The sequence below is a fragment of the Melozone crissalis genome, unplaced genomic scaffold, assembly GCF_028551555.1.
Source record: "Melozone crissalis strain CALT ecotype California unplaced genomic scaffold, PUWL_Pcris_2 ptg000027l_1, whole genome shotgun sequence".
Lineage (NCBI taxonomy): Eukaryota > Metazoa > Chordata > Aves > Passeriformes > Passerellidae > Melozone > Melozone crissalis.
The window spans coordinates 61,530,176-61,547,224 of NW_026535805.1; the positions used below are offsets into that span (position 1 = coordinate 61,530,176).

Here is a 17,049-nt window from a genome sequence, read left to right on the forward strand (position 1 = left end):
CCCACTTTGCTCTGCAGCACAGAAGCCACCAGCTTCCCAGTTGGGAGTTACAAATGCCCCCGGTCTCAGTTCAGGAAACAATTGTTTGCCACAATTTTATATCAACACAGCACGACAGAAGCACCCCAGGATCGCAGCACAGGCACTGAACACGCTTGGTGGCATTGTCACAAAGCTATGGCAGGGGCTGCAGCTGGTGAGCAAAGTCACTGCTGGGACAATGGGATGGTCTGTGAGCTGACACAGAGTACTTCTACAACAGAGAGCAGCCGTATGAGAGTACCAGAGGAAAGTGCTTGTATTTTCTTCTAAAAGCACCTGATGTACTGCTGGAGGCAGAATGTAGATGCTGAGGGCAGGGGAGGCGTGTTCTGGCTCTGGAAATGCTGCCATGAGCAGTTGTACAAGGGCAGCAGTAACCTCACGTGAGGACAAAGCTTCCATCTCCTGTCCCGGTAATCCTTACTCTTGCTCACCATTTCAGCAGCATCCTAGCAAAAGGAGCAGTGAAAGATCTTTCACATATGCCTGTTTCCACAGCTTGGCATCTTTATGCTCTCCCTCATCTGACCTGGCCAGGAACAAAGAGCTTCACACATAAGGAGCTACAGGACCAGTAACTGTGGAAGAGATGCTGGAAAGCATCCTGCATTTAGCACAAGGACAAATGCAGCGAGAGACACTGCTGTAATGTAACCAACCCACACACAAACATCCTCAGCCAGGAAATATCTACAACCATATGTGCTGGGAAGCCCATTCCCTTTGGGATCAAAATAGAAGATTCATTACACAGAGTCATCCTGAATTTTCTCCACCTGTGAAGGACAAAACTTATGCGAGCTGACATGGGGAAAGGACAGATGATCTAGGGGGCAGACACCTTTGGGGATTTAATGTATCCAGACTTTACCTGTCCCAAAGGCCCTGTGGGTCCTGGCTCTTTTGCTCCCAGCCCTGCAAGACTATCCCCTTGACAACTTACTACGACATCCTGAATTTTTTATTCAGAACAAGCAGAAGTCCTATCTGTCTAGAACAGGAGAAAAGCCATTTGAGGAAGGGACTTTTGAGATTTCCAAGACGTTATGAGAAAGCAAGATACTCATTGCCTTGCCTGCAAAACTGCATGAAATCTTCTACGCATGATTGTTTCAGGGGTTGTGCTAAAAAACGGGTTAGAAAAGATGAAATTGCAGTGAAGCCCTTGCAATACACTATGGGAAATAAATTAGACTAGCATTGCTTACAGGCATTGGGCTTTGCTGATTCTCATTCTCTGGTTAAATCAGGTTTAGGCCTTTCACTCCGTGTAACTCAAAAACCTCCCCTTCATGTCTGGACAACAGCAAAACTTTGAAAATAAAAATGTATTTGACTGAGATTAAGTTCATACTGAGAACACAGACACACTGATGTAGTGAAAAACTACTAAGGGTAAAATACCAATTCTGCTGAAGGCTGTGCCTTTCAAAAGAAAATGAAACATTTGTTGTATTTCTCCAGCAAAACAACAGAAAGCTTGCATTTACGAGAATTTGTAAAGCCAGGTTACTTTTGCCCATTTAAACACACTTTTTTTCCCCTAAGACATAAAGTAGGAAAAAGTTAAAATTCACTTTAGAAGGCACATAAAGATCTTAGAATAACTGATTTGCTATTAAGTTAATAATTAATTAAGTCTTCTCAGTATATACTGTTTAAAAAGTTTATTCTAAAACCCCCACTTGCCTTTATCTATACACTTAAGAACTGTCATTCAAATTTTAGAGTAAGAAACTAAACAAGGGGAGCCTCTTTTACTCGCAATTTACACGGGATTAAGTACAAAAAAGTAGCTGAGCTTTACCTGGGCACTTTCAGCAACTAGTTACAGCAAGGAGCTGTAATTTGCAGGCCGAAGAGAGGCGGCTGGAGGTGCTGCGCTGCGCAGCCACCTCACCCCACGGCGATGCCCACAGCTGTCTGTCTGTCTGTCCGCCCCGCCTCCGGCCGCTGCTCACTGCGCTCCGAGCAGCCGGCCCAGGACGGCTCGGCTACTTCAGCCAGGATCGGGCACTCCTGGGGCTCGTCAGCTTCTTAAACACCATTACTCCAACACTAGTGTTGATTGATTAAACTGCACAGAACGAACAAAAAGCATTTTTGGGGCACACCCTTTATTTTAAATCTGACTCTTAGCCTATGTGACCAGAAGGCACACGGCTCTTGATGATTAACTGCAAGCTTTATGCCAGTTTATTAAAGTACAGCCTTAATTTAGCCTAACATCTAAGGGAGCTTTCTTATGTTTGTAACAATGAGCACAGTATTTTTAATTTGCGAAGCTCAGATTTTACTGCTACAGTAGTTTTAGAAGAAAGCTCTACCTATAATTAAGTGTGTAAGTCCAAATAAAGACTTCTGAATTAAATTAATCCTTTATGTATACTGAAGTGTCTTTTAGATAGGTAATTCAAAACTTTAACAGATATTACAGTAAGAAGAATGAGACACTTTCAGTCATTTGAGCCAGCACTGTTGAAAAGAGTGACAATGTGTATTACACTTCTGTAGATTTTTAACTGATACAAATATTCTTCTGGAAAAGTACAAACACTAACTTTACCAAATACCTACAAATATTAGTAATTCACTCAGGTGAGGTCAAACATAATAGGTAATGGCTAATTTTAAAACACAAACACAGACACAAGAGGCGATTTAAACTGCTATGTTCCAAGTCCACTAATGTAAACATCAGTTCAGACACACCTTGCCAGAAGTCTGAGGTATCTAGCACAGCTTGGCAATAGATGTAGACATATTGCCCTGTGCCCACTTACGAAATCTCTTAACACATACAACCAAGTAATAATTCAGTCTCTTTCCTCTTCCCACATCAAGCAGAGTTTACTGCTGTATGGCTACAACTATGCCTTCTCATCTGCCTGTTAGTCACTTTACAGGACCATTGCTTTAAATCCCTGTTCTGCAATAACTAACTAAAATACCTGAAAAAGCAAAAACTTTCACCCAAACTGTGTCTTTTGTGTCACCCCAAATCAGGACACCGTATTACCCCCTGCCTCTATTGAGCCAGCCAAGCCTCCTGGTTTGCCAGTATTTCCATGTAACTATTAAAACTTACTTTTAATAGTCCTGTCTGCCCTGCTTGTATGTGAAATACCACTTTATCACTTGCTCCAGACAGGTAGGGCACATCACCTCTCCTATCATTCACCTGTTCCCAATTTTTAAACAACTTCATGGTTTAAATCCTTCGCAATCTACTCACCGAACCGATTACCCTGCCAGATTACATCTCACTGAAGCCCTTGCTCAGGGAGGAAGTCATTACTCTTTGTCAAGTCTGCAGGCACCATTTTTCTTAATTATAACAATGCTTAGAAATAGTTGTTGGCTTTGATCAAACAGATTTGGTAAATTCTGTACTTTGTACTGATGGTTTCATTGAGCTGAAAGCAGCATTATTCATCTGGGTATCTACACAGCATCTCGGTTCAATATATCTATATTGTTATGGTGTCTTTCATGTAGTAGCAGCACCCAACTTCATTTACATGTCCTCTGGGACAGTATAAAACCATGGTGCATAAATAAGATCCAGCATGAGAAACTGGTGGAATGGCCAAGGCACAAGCTGCTGAAGATGCTGCATTATAAAGTGGTCAGAAGAAATTCAAGGCTTTAACAGTAGACTTGCAAAAGAAGAATGACAGGAGGACCTGGCATTTAGGATCAGATTTTATACTAGGTACAAAAGTATCTGCAAAAATCTGTGAAGCCTGAAATGGAACTTGGACCTGAAAGGTGTTAGCCTAAATGAGAGTCTCAGAGACTGGGAAATATACAGTATGCAAGGAAATGTAGAAAACACTGGCAGAGTTGTTCCAGAACAACTGGAATGCTGTTTAGAAATAATAAAGAAAAAACTCACTGCAATGACAACATTAAACAACTGCTTCTTTTATTTGTTAACATAGTATTTAAAAACAAAATAAACATTATTTTCTAGAAATATATTTACTGTCATACAATGGTAGGTAAAAAAATAGGTATTTTAATTGCAAAATCTCACAATGTAATTAGATGCTAATGTCATGTCCAGTACACTCAAAATATGTACAATTATGCCCCAAAAAATGGTAATTTCACAGCTTCCTGTTGGCTCTGATGCAAATTAATGAAAAAAATGGTCATTAACAGTTTCCTTGGCAGTTTCCTTTCCCAGTAACAGTGACTTAAATTATAGATAAAATGACACTAAAACTGAAGTACAGTAGTAGATGTCAGCACTCCTATCTTTACAAAAAATGTCCATAAGACAAAAGAATCAGTGTAAGTTCAGATGTAATACCATGGTTTGGGATCCAACCAACTAATTTACATGGGTTTAATACTGGAGGTTTTAGGCCTTTTTATCTTCCTTAGCACTGTGTTGTATTTTAGTTTTTTACAGAGTTTTTTATTAAAAAGTCTGTGTTCTATCATACACACCTCGTCATGGATATAAGAGGGTTGAATTCTCAGAAGAAAAGAGAACAACCCTAGCACAAAATGGTAACTCTGGGGAAACTCCACTTCTCTGTAATGAGCCAGATGACCACACAATCTGAAAAGAAATGGAGAGAAAACAAAAGCCCTAAATTACAAGTACATTTAGTATTTAGCTAGCATTTATATATTAAACTGTAAATAGAGACAAACTTTACACTTTACCAACAGCATAAATCACAATTCTAGTTTACAGTGTTGATTCCTGTGAAGTGATCCACTCCTGCAAAACCATGAAGTATAAGACTGAACCAAGCTATCTTCAGAGCTGGTGCAAACACACTAAGAAGAAAAAGCCACTATAGCTTCTTGCATTATGAATCAGGATCTTACTCAGCCAGGCAAAGAATAAATTTTTTGACTTTCAGGACTAAATGGAATCACTGTTTGTTCTTCCAGCTTTTAGAAAATGTAGCAAAGTCTTAAAATGACTACCTCACCCTATGTTTTAAATTTCTAAGACTATCCAATTCAAACACCTTAGGTTCTTTACTCTGTTCTCTCTCCACAGGGTTCCCCTCTCATCTTCCTGACACTATGTCATGGGATAATAACCCATTCATTTATTGTCCATTGCCTTTGTGTGCTAAATACAAATTACAAGTATAGAAACAAGAGAGAAAAGCTAAATTAAATCAATGGAGTAAAAGAGTTACATAGGAAACACTCAAGCAAACACTGATGAGGTCAACAGAAAGTAATTAGTGCTGTAGCAGCCTTCTGCTTCATTATTTTGTAGCTTTTGTGGTTAAAATGTTAATGAAAATGATGAGGTGATCTTATTGATGAAGTATATAATGAAAATAGCAGACTAGATTTGCTGGTAACAAGTGTCAGACCAAACAAAAGATGACACAGAGGACGAGCTGCAGAGATAGCTCTGTAAACATTAAGTTCACCAACTTAGGTTGGAAAAACACCAAACTGGATAAAGCTCAAATTTAGTTTAAAATACTACAAAGTTTCAATTTTTAAATAAAAACACTGTACATTGATATGGGGGTTCAGGTGCTATATTCACCTATAAACTCTATACATCTTCTAACTTACTCGGTATTGCCTTGGGATGTGGAGAAGCAGTTAAAAATGTTCCCTGTGTCTGATTCAGAGCAGCTGTCTTAAATACTCACCAGAACAACAACTGGGATCTGTCTGTCCCAATTTACAGGTAAGTGTGCTAATTACTAGACTATAAAGTCATTTGCTCACTCCCTCTGGCCCAGCAAACATTTACATTTTACCTCAAACTGGAGGAACAGCCAGACCCATCCTGAGTGCCAGGCAAGCTGCACTTCAGGGAGCACAGTCTGCTCAAAGCCTCCCAAAGTCTGGCACATTGGAAACCTGCAACTAGGTCTCTCATGCCATACATCCCATCCTCTGCCCTACCTGACACCTCCCAAAAGAATTACAACATTTTTCACACACTGTAGTACCTCATCACGTATGGAATTATACAGTCCTTCAGCTTGGAAAAGATCTTTATGAACATTGAGTGCAACTCCTGTCACCTAAAAACTTAGGTGTAATAGTTTAGGTAGAATATAATAAATAGAAAAATAGAATAATAGAAAATAACAAATAGAACAGCAAATCAGTTTAGAATCCAGTTTAAAACAAAGTTTTAAAATAAAACATAAAAACATTTCACCAAGCATTTGACTGATCTCAGCTTTGCTGACACTGTAATCATACTTTAGTCCCAGGAATAAAGCATTATAGCAGTCCTGTTAGGCCATGCTGATTTTTAAATATAGAGAATTTGTAAGTTTTTTTTAGTTCTATTCTACATACACAGAGGATAAACCCTCATATCTGAGGGAGTACATGTTGTTTTCCAATGTTAAATAAGTGTCAGATGTATACTTAACTACTTGCATTGCAAATGATATAATGGGAAATTTAACCGGTAAGAATTTAAATTCAAATCTTGTTTCATGAAGGCTATGACAGTTTGCCATTAACATTTTAATATATTACATATGAAAATGTAGGTTTAAAAACAGACTTTGCATGGAAGATTATTCACACAGGCATACACCGAAATATCCACTCATTCAATGTGTACATAAGATTTACGCAAATCTGTGGTAAAAGGATTATTACCTCTACTCCCTTAAAAAAAAAAAAAAAGTTCTTATTCATACAAAAGAATGAATCCATATAACCAAACCTCTTGTAATGCAACACTGCTTACACTATTCCAACCCATTTATGTCACTGTGGGTATGTGAAAAGTAATGTGAAAAGGAAAATAAAGATAAGCAAATAAATCCACTGAAGGACAGAAAAAACAGCATACTCATAAAACCCAGCTAATCTCAAAGGGAATGGAATGCTTTAAAATCAGGACCAGACTGCACAGGGCATATTGATCTCTGAATACCATTTCAAATTATATACCAGATAAAGATATCACATGTTACTCAACAGACAAATGAAATCTCATTTCACATGAATGTAACCAAACCTTCTTTCAAAAAAAACCACTTTTCAATAGCATACATGAGAAATTCAGAATTCAGGAGACTCCAAGCCAGCTACAGAGTTGATCTTCCTCACTGATATTCACCAGTACATTCCTCTTCTGGATTAGGGTTTCATAATACAACCAATAGCAGAACCAAAGTCTGGTATATGATCCAGAAGTCACTGTGATTAAGGCCATCAAAAAATCAGTATAGTGATTTAGAAAATTAATTTTCTGTGCTCTTTTAGAGGCCAGGGAGGAGAGGAATGGGACTGTTTTTCCATTCTCTGGAGAGTTGCATCACAAATATTTTTATAAAACACTGTAAAGAAATGAAGTGAGTATTTGCACCTAGCTGCTACTCTTGCCATGTGACTCTAGTTGTTGATTTTGTCCCGTCTCTCTTCTCATAAGCTCATTTTGATCACTCTTCATGTTACAGTTTGTCTACTCACAGTCCAAGACTATCCATTCCTCACACACCCCTTTCTAGAAATGATTGTAGCTGTGTGTGAGCACATAGCTGTGCACACACCCTGTATTTGTCATTTGCAAAAATGTATGTACAGGACTTTCTTTTCAGGAGAACTTTCCAAAATTTATTTAGCAAAAATGTGAATACTTACTTCTCATTACACAGTTTAACTGTACACAGCCAATAGTCAGGGTTCATGACTGTCAGTAAACCACATTTTTCTTGCAAAACTCCCTTCAGGCTATGCCCGTGGAAACAACTCCCATCTGTGTTTTCTTCAGACCAACTTAACTGAAAACTTGAAGGATTTGGCTTTTCAGCACGTTGCACTGAACCAGACAGCTTGCCAAACTGATTTTGTAAGTTCACAACCATTTCTGTGCAAAGAAAAACAAAATAAACAAATGTAAAAGTACTAAGTACCAGAATACTGGTTAGAGGTGACTAATGCAAGAAGAAAATGGGGTATTTGTGCTTTTTAAATTTTTTTTTAACCTCTGCATGAAAGACTGAGAAATCCTGGAAGTCTCTATGTTATCTCTGCCACCCTCTTTGCAGGTTTTAGTGAAACATTTTGAAATATAATTCAAAATACCATGTCTTTTATACCTAATGATATTAGTAGTAGGGCACTCTAAAAAATTCCTGCAGGTAAAACCTGTAAAAATCCATTTGATACTGCCAGGATTTTTATGCTGATAGAAAGCACATTCATACACACATGGATTGAAGGTTAAGCTTTTCATGAAGCAAATTTCAACTGGTAAAAAACCCCAACAACAAAAAAAACCCCATTCCATGTTTGCCTGCTGCTAGTGGATGAACGACAAGATTTCCTAAGTTATTGAGGCTGAGAAGGGAAAGAAGGTATCATGATAGATCAGCACACAGTGTATGATTGCCTATGCCTTGCTTCTCTAGGATAAAAAGCAGGTTAAAAAACATTGTTGGAGCTTTAACTGCTTTTTATGAGCTGTATTTAAAGAAACACAATCATGTACTGAAAAAAAAAAAACCACAGGAAAAAAACCTCCTAAAATAATCCAAGGACTGGGAAGTTTATCTTTCAAGATGACACTAAAATCTAGGATCAAAATCAAAGGTTCAGGAAGGTTTCTGAAAACCTGTACCTTGTACATAAGTGTTCTAGAGCACTGTCTCTATTGTGGTACATTTGCTTTAAGATCAATCCTGCCCAGTTGCAATTATGTGATATTCCTGCTCACAACATTATGATAAAGCTCCATAATCTAAGTGGTCCTCTTCTAGCTCCAAGAGAAGCAGAGCCAGAAGAGGAATCTCCTTTCCTATAAATGCAAGAATTAAAGGGCATGTGAGTAAATAATCAGCTTGAAATGAATACATCTAAACATGGTTTTCCATGGAACATGACTTGACGGCAGGAGCACTCCAACAGGATTTTGAAGAGTAAGTACTTAAACAAACCCCCACTGTTTTCTTGCAGGAGAAGTCCAACATGTGTAATTCAAACCAAATAGGATTATACAACTTGTTTAGAAGTCCCTGAACCATCACTTCCAGAAACTGAAAGAACATGTAAAAAAAAAAAAACCAAACACTTGCTATATTTAATAACTCTCTCCAAATACCTGCTGCTTTCTGGATAACTTAAAATGTAGAATGAAGAACTCCAGATCTCATTTGGCTGAATAAAATTCTGCTTTTCCTTATTTCTGCAGACAACTGGGGTTTTGTGGTTTTGTTTCTTTGCTTTTATGTCAATACAGACTCCAGAAACTTCTCACAAGTACTTCCAGAGCTACTAAAATTCAGCAGCTGTACCTGCATTCTCACCACATGGTGCTGGCTACGCAAGTAAAGCCTTCCTTGCTTTTTGCAGAGGATTGCAAGGAGTGGGAGAGAAGAGGGACATGCAAGATCTACTAAAGGACATACTGGCATATTCATACCAAAGCGTTCAAGAAACTAAAGGAGGAAACAGACAGGAAAGCTACAGAAGAGCAACAACTCAGGAGAAACTGATATAAAGGCAAACTAGAGAAGATGAGGACAAGAGCACTCTTTCTGAGACATGGCTCAGTAGGTTGTTGGGAAGACTGGTAAAGGCAGTTTCAGCCATGCATGTTTGAAAAATTCTAGCCACAGGTTGTAAAACAGTACTACATTAATTGTACCCAGAGATGAAAGAGAGGAGACAAAATATTTTAAGATGTAAATGTTATCAGTCACAGCTGAAGATCTATGATGGGAAAAGTTGGAGCAGATTTCTGTGTTGCTGGGAAGAAGCAAAGTTTACTCACGTCTTCTCTTTAGAACTTTAGATTTATTCTTGACTGAATAAAACAATGGCTTTTCACATCTCCACAGATACCTACCAGTAAGAGACATAAGAATTGTTAACGAAAAGAAAGCTGGACCAAATGAATAAATGAATAATAAATTATTACAAATACTGCTAAAGTTTTAAATTAAAATCAAAATAATCTAATGTTTAGTGCTATTAAGAGCCACTGCCCCTCCAACATATAAAGGAAATCTTTTTCTGAGCAGGCAAACCAAGGCATGTTAGCCTAGATCTACTGTAATCAGTTAATTGTTCAGCTGTATAAGCTATTTTTCACAGTAAGTGAGCATTTAATAAATAACCTGGATAAAGCTTATGAGTATAAATAGAAAATTAAAACAGTGATTTAGTCATTCTATTCACTCAAGCTTGGTGAGTGGATATATGGAACAAATTCTAACTTTTTTTCATTTCTGTAGGGATCAGAAGTTCACGCAGAACTGTCTACCTTAAAAAAGAAGTACTTAAAAACCTCTTACTTGGCCTTTTCTTCATCCAGTTTCTTTTGCTCCACATCCAAGGAATGTTTCACCACCTCATACCACTTCTTGAACTCAAAATATGGGCCCCCTGAATAAAACATACACACTTTAGTTTGGGAAGAAATGAAAGAAATGACAGAGAAGGTCCCCAAGCACTTAGACCCTGCATCTTGCACCTGTATACAAACTAACCCAAACGCTATGCACTTAAAGAAAATATACTTGATCTAATAATTCTGTAAGAAAGAGAAACACAGAAATGGAATGAAAGAACAGCATGTCATAGGAAGTGCAAAGAAGCCCCATATCTCAGGTTTCATTGATTTAGCACAAGTCAAACCTTTTCCCTCTCTTCTGGAAAGGTAAGCCTAGAAACTACCTCCTCTCTACCAAATCAACTAGTTCTCCACTGTGTGGAGTGGCCTTCAACTGTTTCAGAGTTGAATTCACAGGATTAATGAAACTATGCATCAAGCTTAAGTTTAAACAAACAAAATCTAAAGAAGATCAGATGCAAAATTTCACATAGTTTCACCAGCTCCCCACTGTCAATCCCACTACCTCTGAAATCTTACAGGGTTGGAAATATAAACGAGACAATGGTCTTCATATCAGTCTCTCATGGTTTGGAGCACAGGAACTTCACTTGTTGATATGTGAACAAGCATTTACCAGCACATGCAAAAACATGAAGACATAGGACATTTAGCAGCACCTTTATCACTGATCCTCCAAAGAGGCTCAAGACTGAAGCAGACCAACTGGGATAAGAATTCCAAACAGAAATACGGTGTAGACTTATATATTTAAAAATAATCAACTCTTATCCCTGTGGGTGGAATATCTGCATTGTGAATTAACCAGACTTTGCATTTCCCCATGGCCTGAGCTGCACTGCATGCGATGCTTGCGTCATGCTCAGCTTTGCCAGCCAGCTGTTCAAACTCTCCTGAAGGTGCATACACTGTTCTTACAATCAAACTTATGTACCTTTTGTATTATTTGCATTTCTGCTGTTTGTATTATCCTGCTTCAGAGAGTCTAGATTCTAAAATCATAGATGGTCTCAAAAAGCAAGAGATACATGAAAGGAACAAAGACCCCTCAGAAGTCCTTGAAATTCAAAGGTCTGGATACAACTTCTTTTATCAGCTCCTTAAACCCTGAGGTTTAAGTAAATACTCCTAAATTGCTGGGAGAGCAGTGTGGGAGCCAGTAGAAATTCGTGTTAAACTTTATATGAATTATTAACATCTGTCACATGCAAACCCATTGTCAGAGACACGATGCTACACTGTAATAACCCTTCACCTGGCCAGTACTGCTGGTCTGACATTCATGTAGCTGAGCTGACTGGAAAATACACAGCTCTATATACATCTACTGGAAAATACATAGCTCTATATACATCTACTGGAAAATACACAGCTCTATATACATCTACATAAATCTCAATCACCTTTTATTTGAACAAAACCCATGTTCTGTGAACTGCACACATGTGGATGTGTGCAGTTCACAGAACACACACAGTAGGTAACTATATCTATTGTACTGCTTCTAGTGTGGTTTGAAGAAATGTAGGAGCTGAAATACTATTTTTAATTAAAAAAATTGACTAGAGAATGGATAGTTAAGTTAAGAATGGAGTCAACATAAATTGAATCTTTAAAACTCAGTATTAACCATTATTCATTTAAGCACTCTAACTTTGGGAAAATGCCAGAGGCAGTTTTGAGCTCTGGCACTGATCAGTCATCTAACAGAAATTCTCACATCAGCTCCTCTGTGCAGCTGCTCACCATCACCCCGACATCTTAAGCACAGGGACAACAAAACACAGCACATGGATAATTTGCACCAGCAGATTTTAAAGTAAAAAAGTGGGCAAAGAATGAGCTGTTAATTCCCAAGGGCAATGAGACTTGTTAATAAGGGAGAAACCCCATTAAGACATTAATGAGCCTGAGCTTGTAAAGCAGTTGCACAACTCCTCACTCCTGTCACTATCATGTACTTCGAGTTTTCAAGGGAAGTAAAAAGGAAAATAAAAATCCACCATAAGTTTGTGTTTCCACCTTAATGTGAAAATTACCAGTTTTAGTTAACAGGGACGTCTCTAGGTACAGCAGTAATTGAGCTCGCACATGACTAACACCATAATTTTATTATGGACCTAAACTTTAAACAAAGCATCAGAAGGGTCAGAATGACCCAAAACTGGATAAAAGGCCTTCCAGATAAACTGCAACACATTTTGGATCTTATCTTCAACTGTGATTTGGATCAGGCCATGGAACATCTTCCTGAAGATTTCTAATCTCTGATTTGGTCTTTCTGCCCTCAAAGAACCATGTTCACACCATTATCTTCTCCATCTTAATTGCTGCTAGCTTTTCCACACTCTCTCAGGATTATTTGGACTAAGAAACTAGATTACATCTGAAATATGTTACACACTAAGACATTTTATTTAACAAGACTAAACAAGTTTGGATTTTATCATAAATGTGGTTTGATGCCCCTAGTAAGTATCTGCTATTTACGATCAAAGTGTGCTCCTTTTTCACGGCGTATCCATTCATCTCCACCTACCACACATAAAACTCTAAACCAAGAGGCAAACATGCACAAGCAGAAGTAGAGAGGCACACAGCAAAATGTGTACCAAACTCCCCTATTCCAAACAAAAAGAATTGTGCAGGTACTCTGGGGCCAGTTTACATGAACAGGATCTACTCTTTTCTCTGAATAAAATTTCCCCTTAATGAATGACAAAAACACATTTTCATGATCAATAACAAAAGTCTTTCTAACCCTGATTGCAAAACTGTTTCATTTACAAAATCATATTACACCGCTTCTACTAGAATATTTATATACCTTCTGTGTTGTTTTTATTTCTTTCTTCAGCAAACTCTGAAAGTAACCTGTAAAAAATTTTTAAAAATCAGGCTCTTTTGTAGATCCCAATGCTTCACTTTTCACATGAAGTTCAAATACAACAGACAAAAATGTCATCCTAATTTTATTCCAAGTATCAGATACAACCCAACGAATTTTAGAAGTAATTAATATTTCATGTCTAAAATGCCTTCAAGTGTATGGTTTAAGCTACTGAACTTAAGTGAAATTCCAGTAGTATAAATTTAACTCTAAAGAAAGAATGATCAGAGACAAGCATTTACACTACTTGAAATTTGAGGGTTGCTACAGATTTGTCTGTACACTTACCATTCATAGTGATCATCTAATAAAAACAATAATTTGAGCACAACTACAATAACTGCTGCAGCAAGAACATCATATTTCACTTTTCTTGTTGACTTATTTCCAGGCATTAGAGTCAGGAAATCCACTTCTCCAATACCAGTCTTTTTCACCACTCGACAAGTCCAATTATGCAATTCATCTGATTAACAAAAATAAAAATATAAAACGTTAAGACAAGCTAGAAATGTTTTTACAGTGCAAATATGTTGGACATTGAGGAAAACACTGCTTAGGTCTTTCAGGACCATTTGACAGCTGTATTTTTCAGGCTGAGGAGTATTTTTGAAAATACTAGGTAACCTTCACTGTGCTTACATGGAAAACACTTGTGACTTATTATATATTCATATGGAGAATAAAAAAGTCACATATCTAATAGTGCTTTGATGTATCTTGAATAATATAGTGAGATCATCCTGAATATTCTTGCAGGAAAGCCTATTGCAAATCCACATAAATAGATTTTCAAAAAAAATGCCCAAAAGCAAAAAACTTGTCACAAACTTTTTTCCTGCATGTTGACTGAACAGGCCTGGCTGCACAGAGGAGGAGCAGGGCTGCTGGCTGCAAAGCAGCTGGTTGTGCATGCAGAGCAGCTTGGTGGTGGCAGGGCAGCACTGCTGCTCCCCAGCAGAAGCTGTGCCAGGGAGATCCAGCTGCAGCCCCACAAGGTACACAGCAGCCTATCTATACAGGCTCTTATTACTCTGCTTATTTTTCACAGATACAAGTCCCCCAAATTTCTCACCTTTCCTGTTCAGCAAGAAATACAGGAGTTGATTACATCACCATCAGATTCCACAAAGGTTAGCAATGTATGACTAAGTACAACCTTAATCCAGCTGTACTTATACCCTCTTGCTGCTTACAAAGAGTTCAGAAGGAACCTGTTTTCAACCCTCTCGCACATAACAGTAAAAGTTAGAAAAATGGGTAAATTTAAATTTAATTAAATGTAAATTAAATTTTGTTATAAATACTAGAAGCATATTTAATTTAATTTCAGATACATAAAATAGTCTCTTAGTTGGTATTTAGTGTCCTTTAACACTCCCAATTCATTGCCTTCTTTTAGGAGGTGTTAGACAACAGCAGCAGCCCTTTTCAATTAATACAAAAAATGCTTATACATGATAAAAATCTAAGTTGCACGGAAAAGGACAATATATTCCTCTTTTGCAGTAACTTTCAAAGAGTACTTAGTTTTGCATTTCCTGTAAAAGATCTGAAAATAACAAATTCGCAGCCTTTTTTAAATTCAATTGATACTTCACAATCTGTAAAATAATGTAATCCTCTATGGGATCACAACACTGGCATAAAACTACAAAATCAGAATTACCACTCCAGAATTTTAGCCCTAAACCTTTTGGTTATCGTCTCTCTATTCAATTGTGACTAAATATAAAAACCAAACGCTTTTATTCATTCTAACTAATTGCAAAATAACACAATAACTCCCTTCCCTACTATGAACTGTTGGAATGTTTTGAGAAAAAAATTTACAGGCTACTTGTCTGTGTAACTCATCTTCAGTCACAATGGTATTTGACAGAAAATATGGTAACCTAACAGAGAGTTCACATACTAGGACATACTGGTCTTTTCCTTGACAAGTCAATATTCAAGACTTCATTGTAGGACAGACAAAAAAAGTCAATACTTATATATCATTTCAGAACTAAAATATAAATGAAGTGAGACAGAAGCTGATCTGTCACACACCATCAATTAATATTAAAATAAATAGTAATATACAATATTATATAATACACAAAATATATTCTTTGTTAAAGAATATACATCCATTACAACATATGAGAATTTCAGAGCTAAGCAATCAGGTGCCAACTACATGAATCATTTAGCTGAAGTTAATATATCACATGAATTCAACAGGCGCCTCTTAGTTCACATGGATACTGAAAGATTTAAAATGAAGGATCCACTCCACAGCCTTAGAGAGCCAACATCAGAGTGCCCCTGCATATCTGGGCCCATAACATGTACTCTAAATGTTTGAGGAAGGTGCTTTCTATGGAAAGAATATCTTTCAGTTCAAACTGAAATGGGAATAAATTAGAAGGAAAAGAGCAGGCACTTTGAAGTAGTAATTTAAGCCTTTTTGCTAGAGTTTAATAAACCACAAAAAAATTTTATCAGTTCAGGCTAGGGAAAATATTTACCAGGTAAATTAGCTTCCATCAAGTACTTCATGCACAGCATGTCTGGATGAAGAAAGCAGTTTTCTGTTATATCTGGAAAACGAGGCAGGTCTAAAAATGCTGCAAGCTCATGCATTTTGTTGAATACTTCTTTATATTCAGGCCACGACTGAAAGACAGGATTGGAGGGGTTATACATTTGCTCTATTACCATATTTTTTAACTATTTAAAATTATTGATGTTAAATTCAGAATTGTTTAATACAGGATTATTTATACAGACTCTTTTAGCAAACTATGACTAAACACACATGCAAGAATGGAGCCACTTACATTACAGTAAATTACAGCCATTACAGTACTGCAAAGAGAAACTGCTAGTTTTAAATCCCATGAAATACAAAAGGAAAAAACAGAAAGTTGCTTCAGATCTTCCACCACCTCACTACCTTTCTTGTGAAATGCTCATTATGCATCCAGATTCTCCAAAAACGGAGAGCTTTGGGAACAAAAACAATAGAGATGTAAATGAGGGTGAACTATCTAAAGAGCTAGGAGGTCAGAGAAGCACAGAAGGTGGAGGCTGGCAGGGACTGCTTGAGACCACTGGGTCCAAGCCCCTGCTTAGGTCAGTTCAACCAGGCTGCCCAGGAGCATATCCAGTCAGAAACTGAACATCTCCACAGATGGCAGCTTCCAAGGGCTGTGGGAAATCTGCTCCAGTGTTTCACCAACTCCAATGTACAAAGGAAAAAAGATTTTCTTTCCCCTTACGCTTAAATGGAATTTCTTGTATTTCAATTTGTGCCCTTTTCTTCTCATCCAGTCACTGGATAGCACTAAGGAGGATCTGGTTTTCCTCCCTTGCAGCCTCCTGCAGGCACCACACCATACCTGCCCTGAGTATCCTCCAGCTCCAGCATGAACAGTCACAGCGCGCTCAGCTCCCCTCATCTGTCAGGCCCCACTCCCCCATCTCCAGAGCCCTTTACTGGACTCTCTCCACTGCATTCATGTCTCCCTTGTACTGGGGAGCCCAGAGCAGCACCCAGCACTTCTGATGCACCTCACTAGTGCCAAGCAGAGAGGAAGGATGCCCTGTCTCCCTTGAGAACTTGTGCAGTCACCAGAACTGCTCAAATCCTAGTGACAGTGACCTTGCAGTGACACCAGCCAGCTGCCTCAACACTTGTGCAGCATCTCACTGCATCCCATGAACCTTCACATGCCCACTTCATTCACATATTCCCTAAACTGCTCCTCAAAAACTGAGGCCAAAAAACCCAATCATCACTTTAGCC

At 37.9% G+C, this 17,049-nt stretch overlaps 1 protein-coding gene across 1 annotated transcript in view; it reads right to left on the reverse strand.

Annotated features, from left to right (window-relative positions):
- Positions 1 to 4,029: 4,029 nt before the first annotated feature.
- Positions 4,030 to 17,049, reverse strand: part of TAF1B (TATA-box binding protein associated factor, RNA polymerase I subunit B) — a 45,796-nt gene continuing 32,776 nt past the window's right edge. The window contains exons 9-15 of the mRNA XM_054280471.1: positions 15,770 to 15,917; positions 13,545 to 13,722; positions 13,194 to 13,240; positions 10,308 to 10,398; positions 9,785 to 9,855; positions 7,654 to 7,879; positions 4,030 to 4,615 (exon numbers count right to left, since the gene is read on the reverse strand). Coding sequence (XP_054136446.1) covers positions 4,387 to 4,615; positions 7,654 to 7,879; positions 9,785 to 9,855; positions 10,308 to 10,398; positions 13,194 to 13,240; positions 13,545 to 13,722; positions 15,770 to 15,917 — 990 coding nt within the window. The 3' untranslated portion in view covers positions 4,030 to 4,386. The remainder of the gene's footprint in view (positions 4,616 to 7,653; positions 7,880 to 9,784; positions 9,856 to 10,307; positions 10,399 to 13,193; positions 13,241 to 13,544; positions 13,723 to 15,769; positions 15,918 to 17,049) is intronic.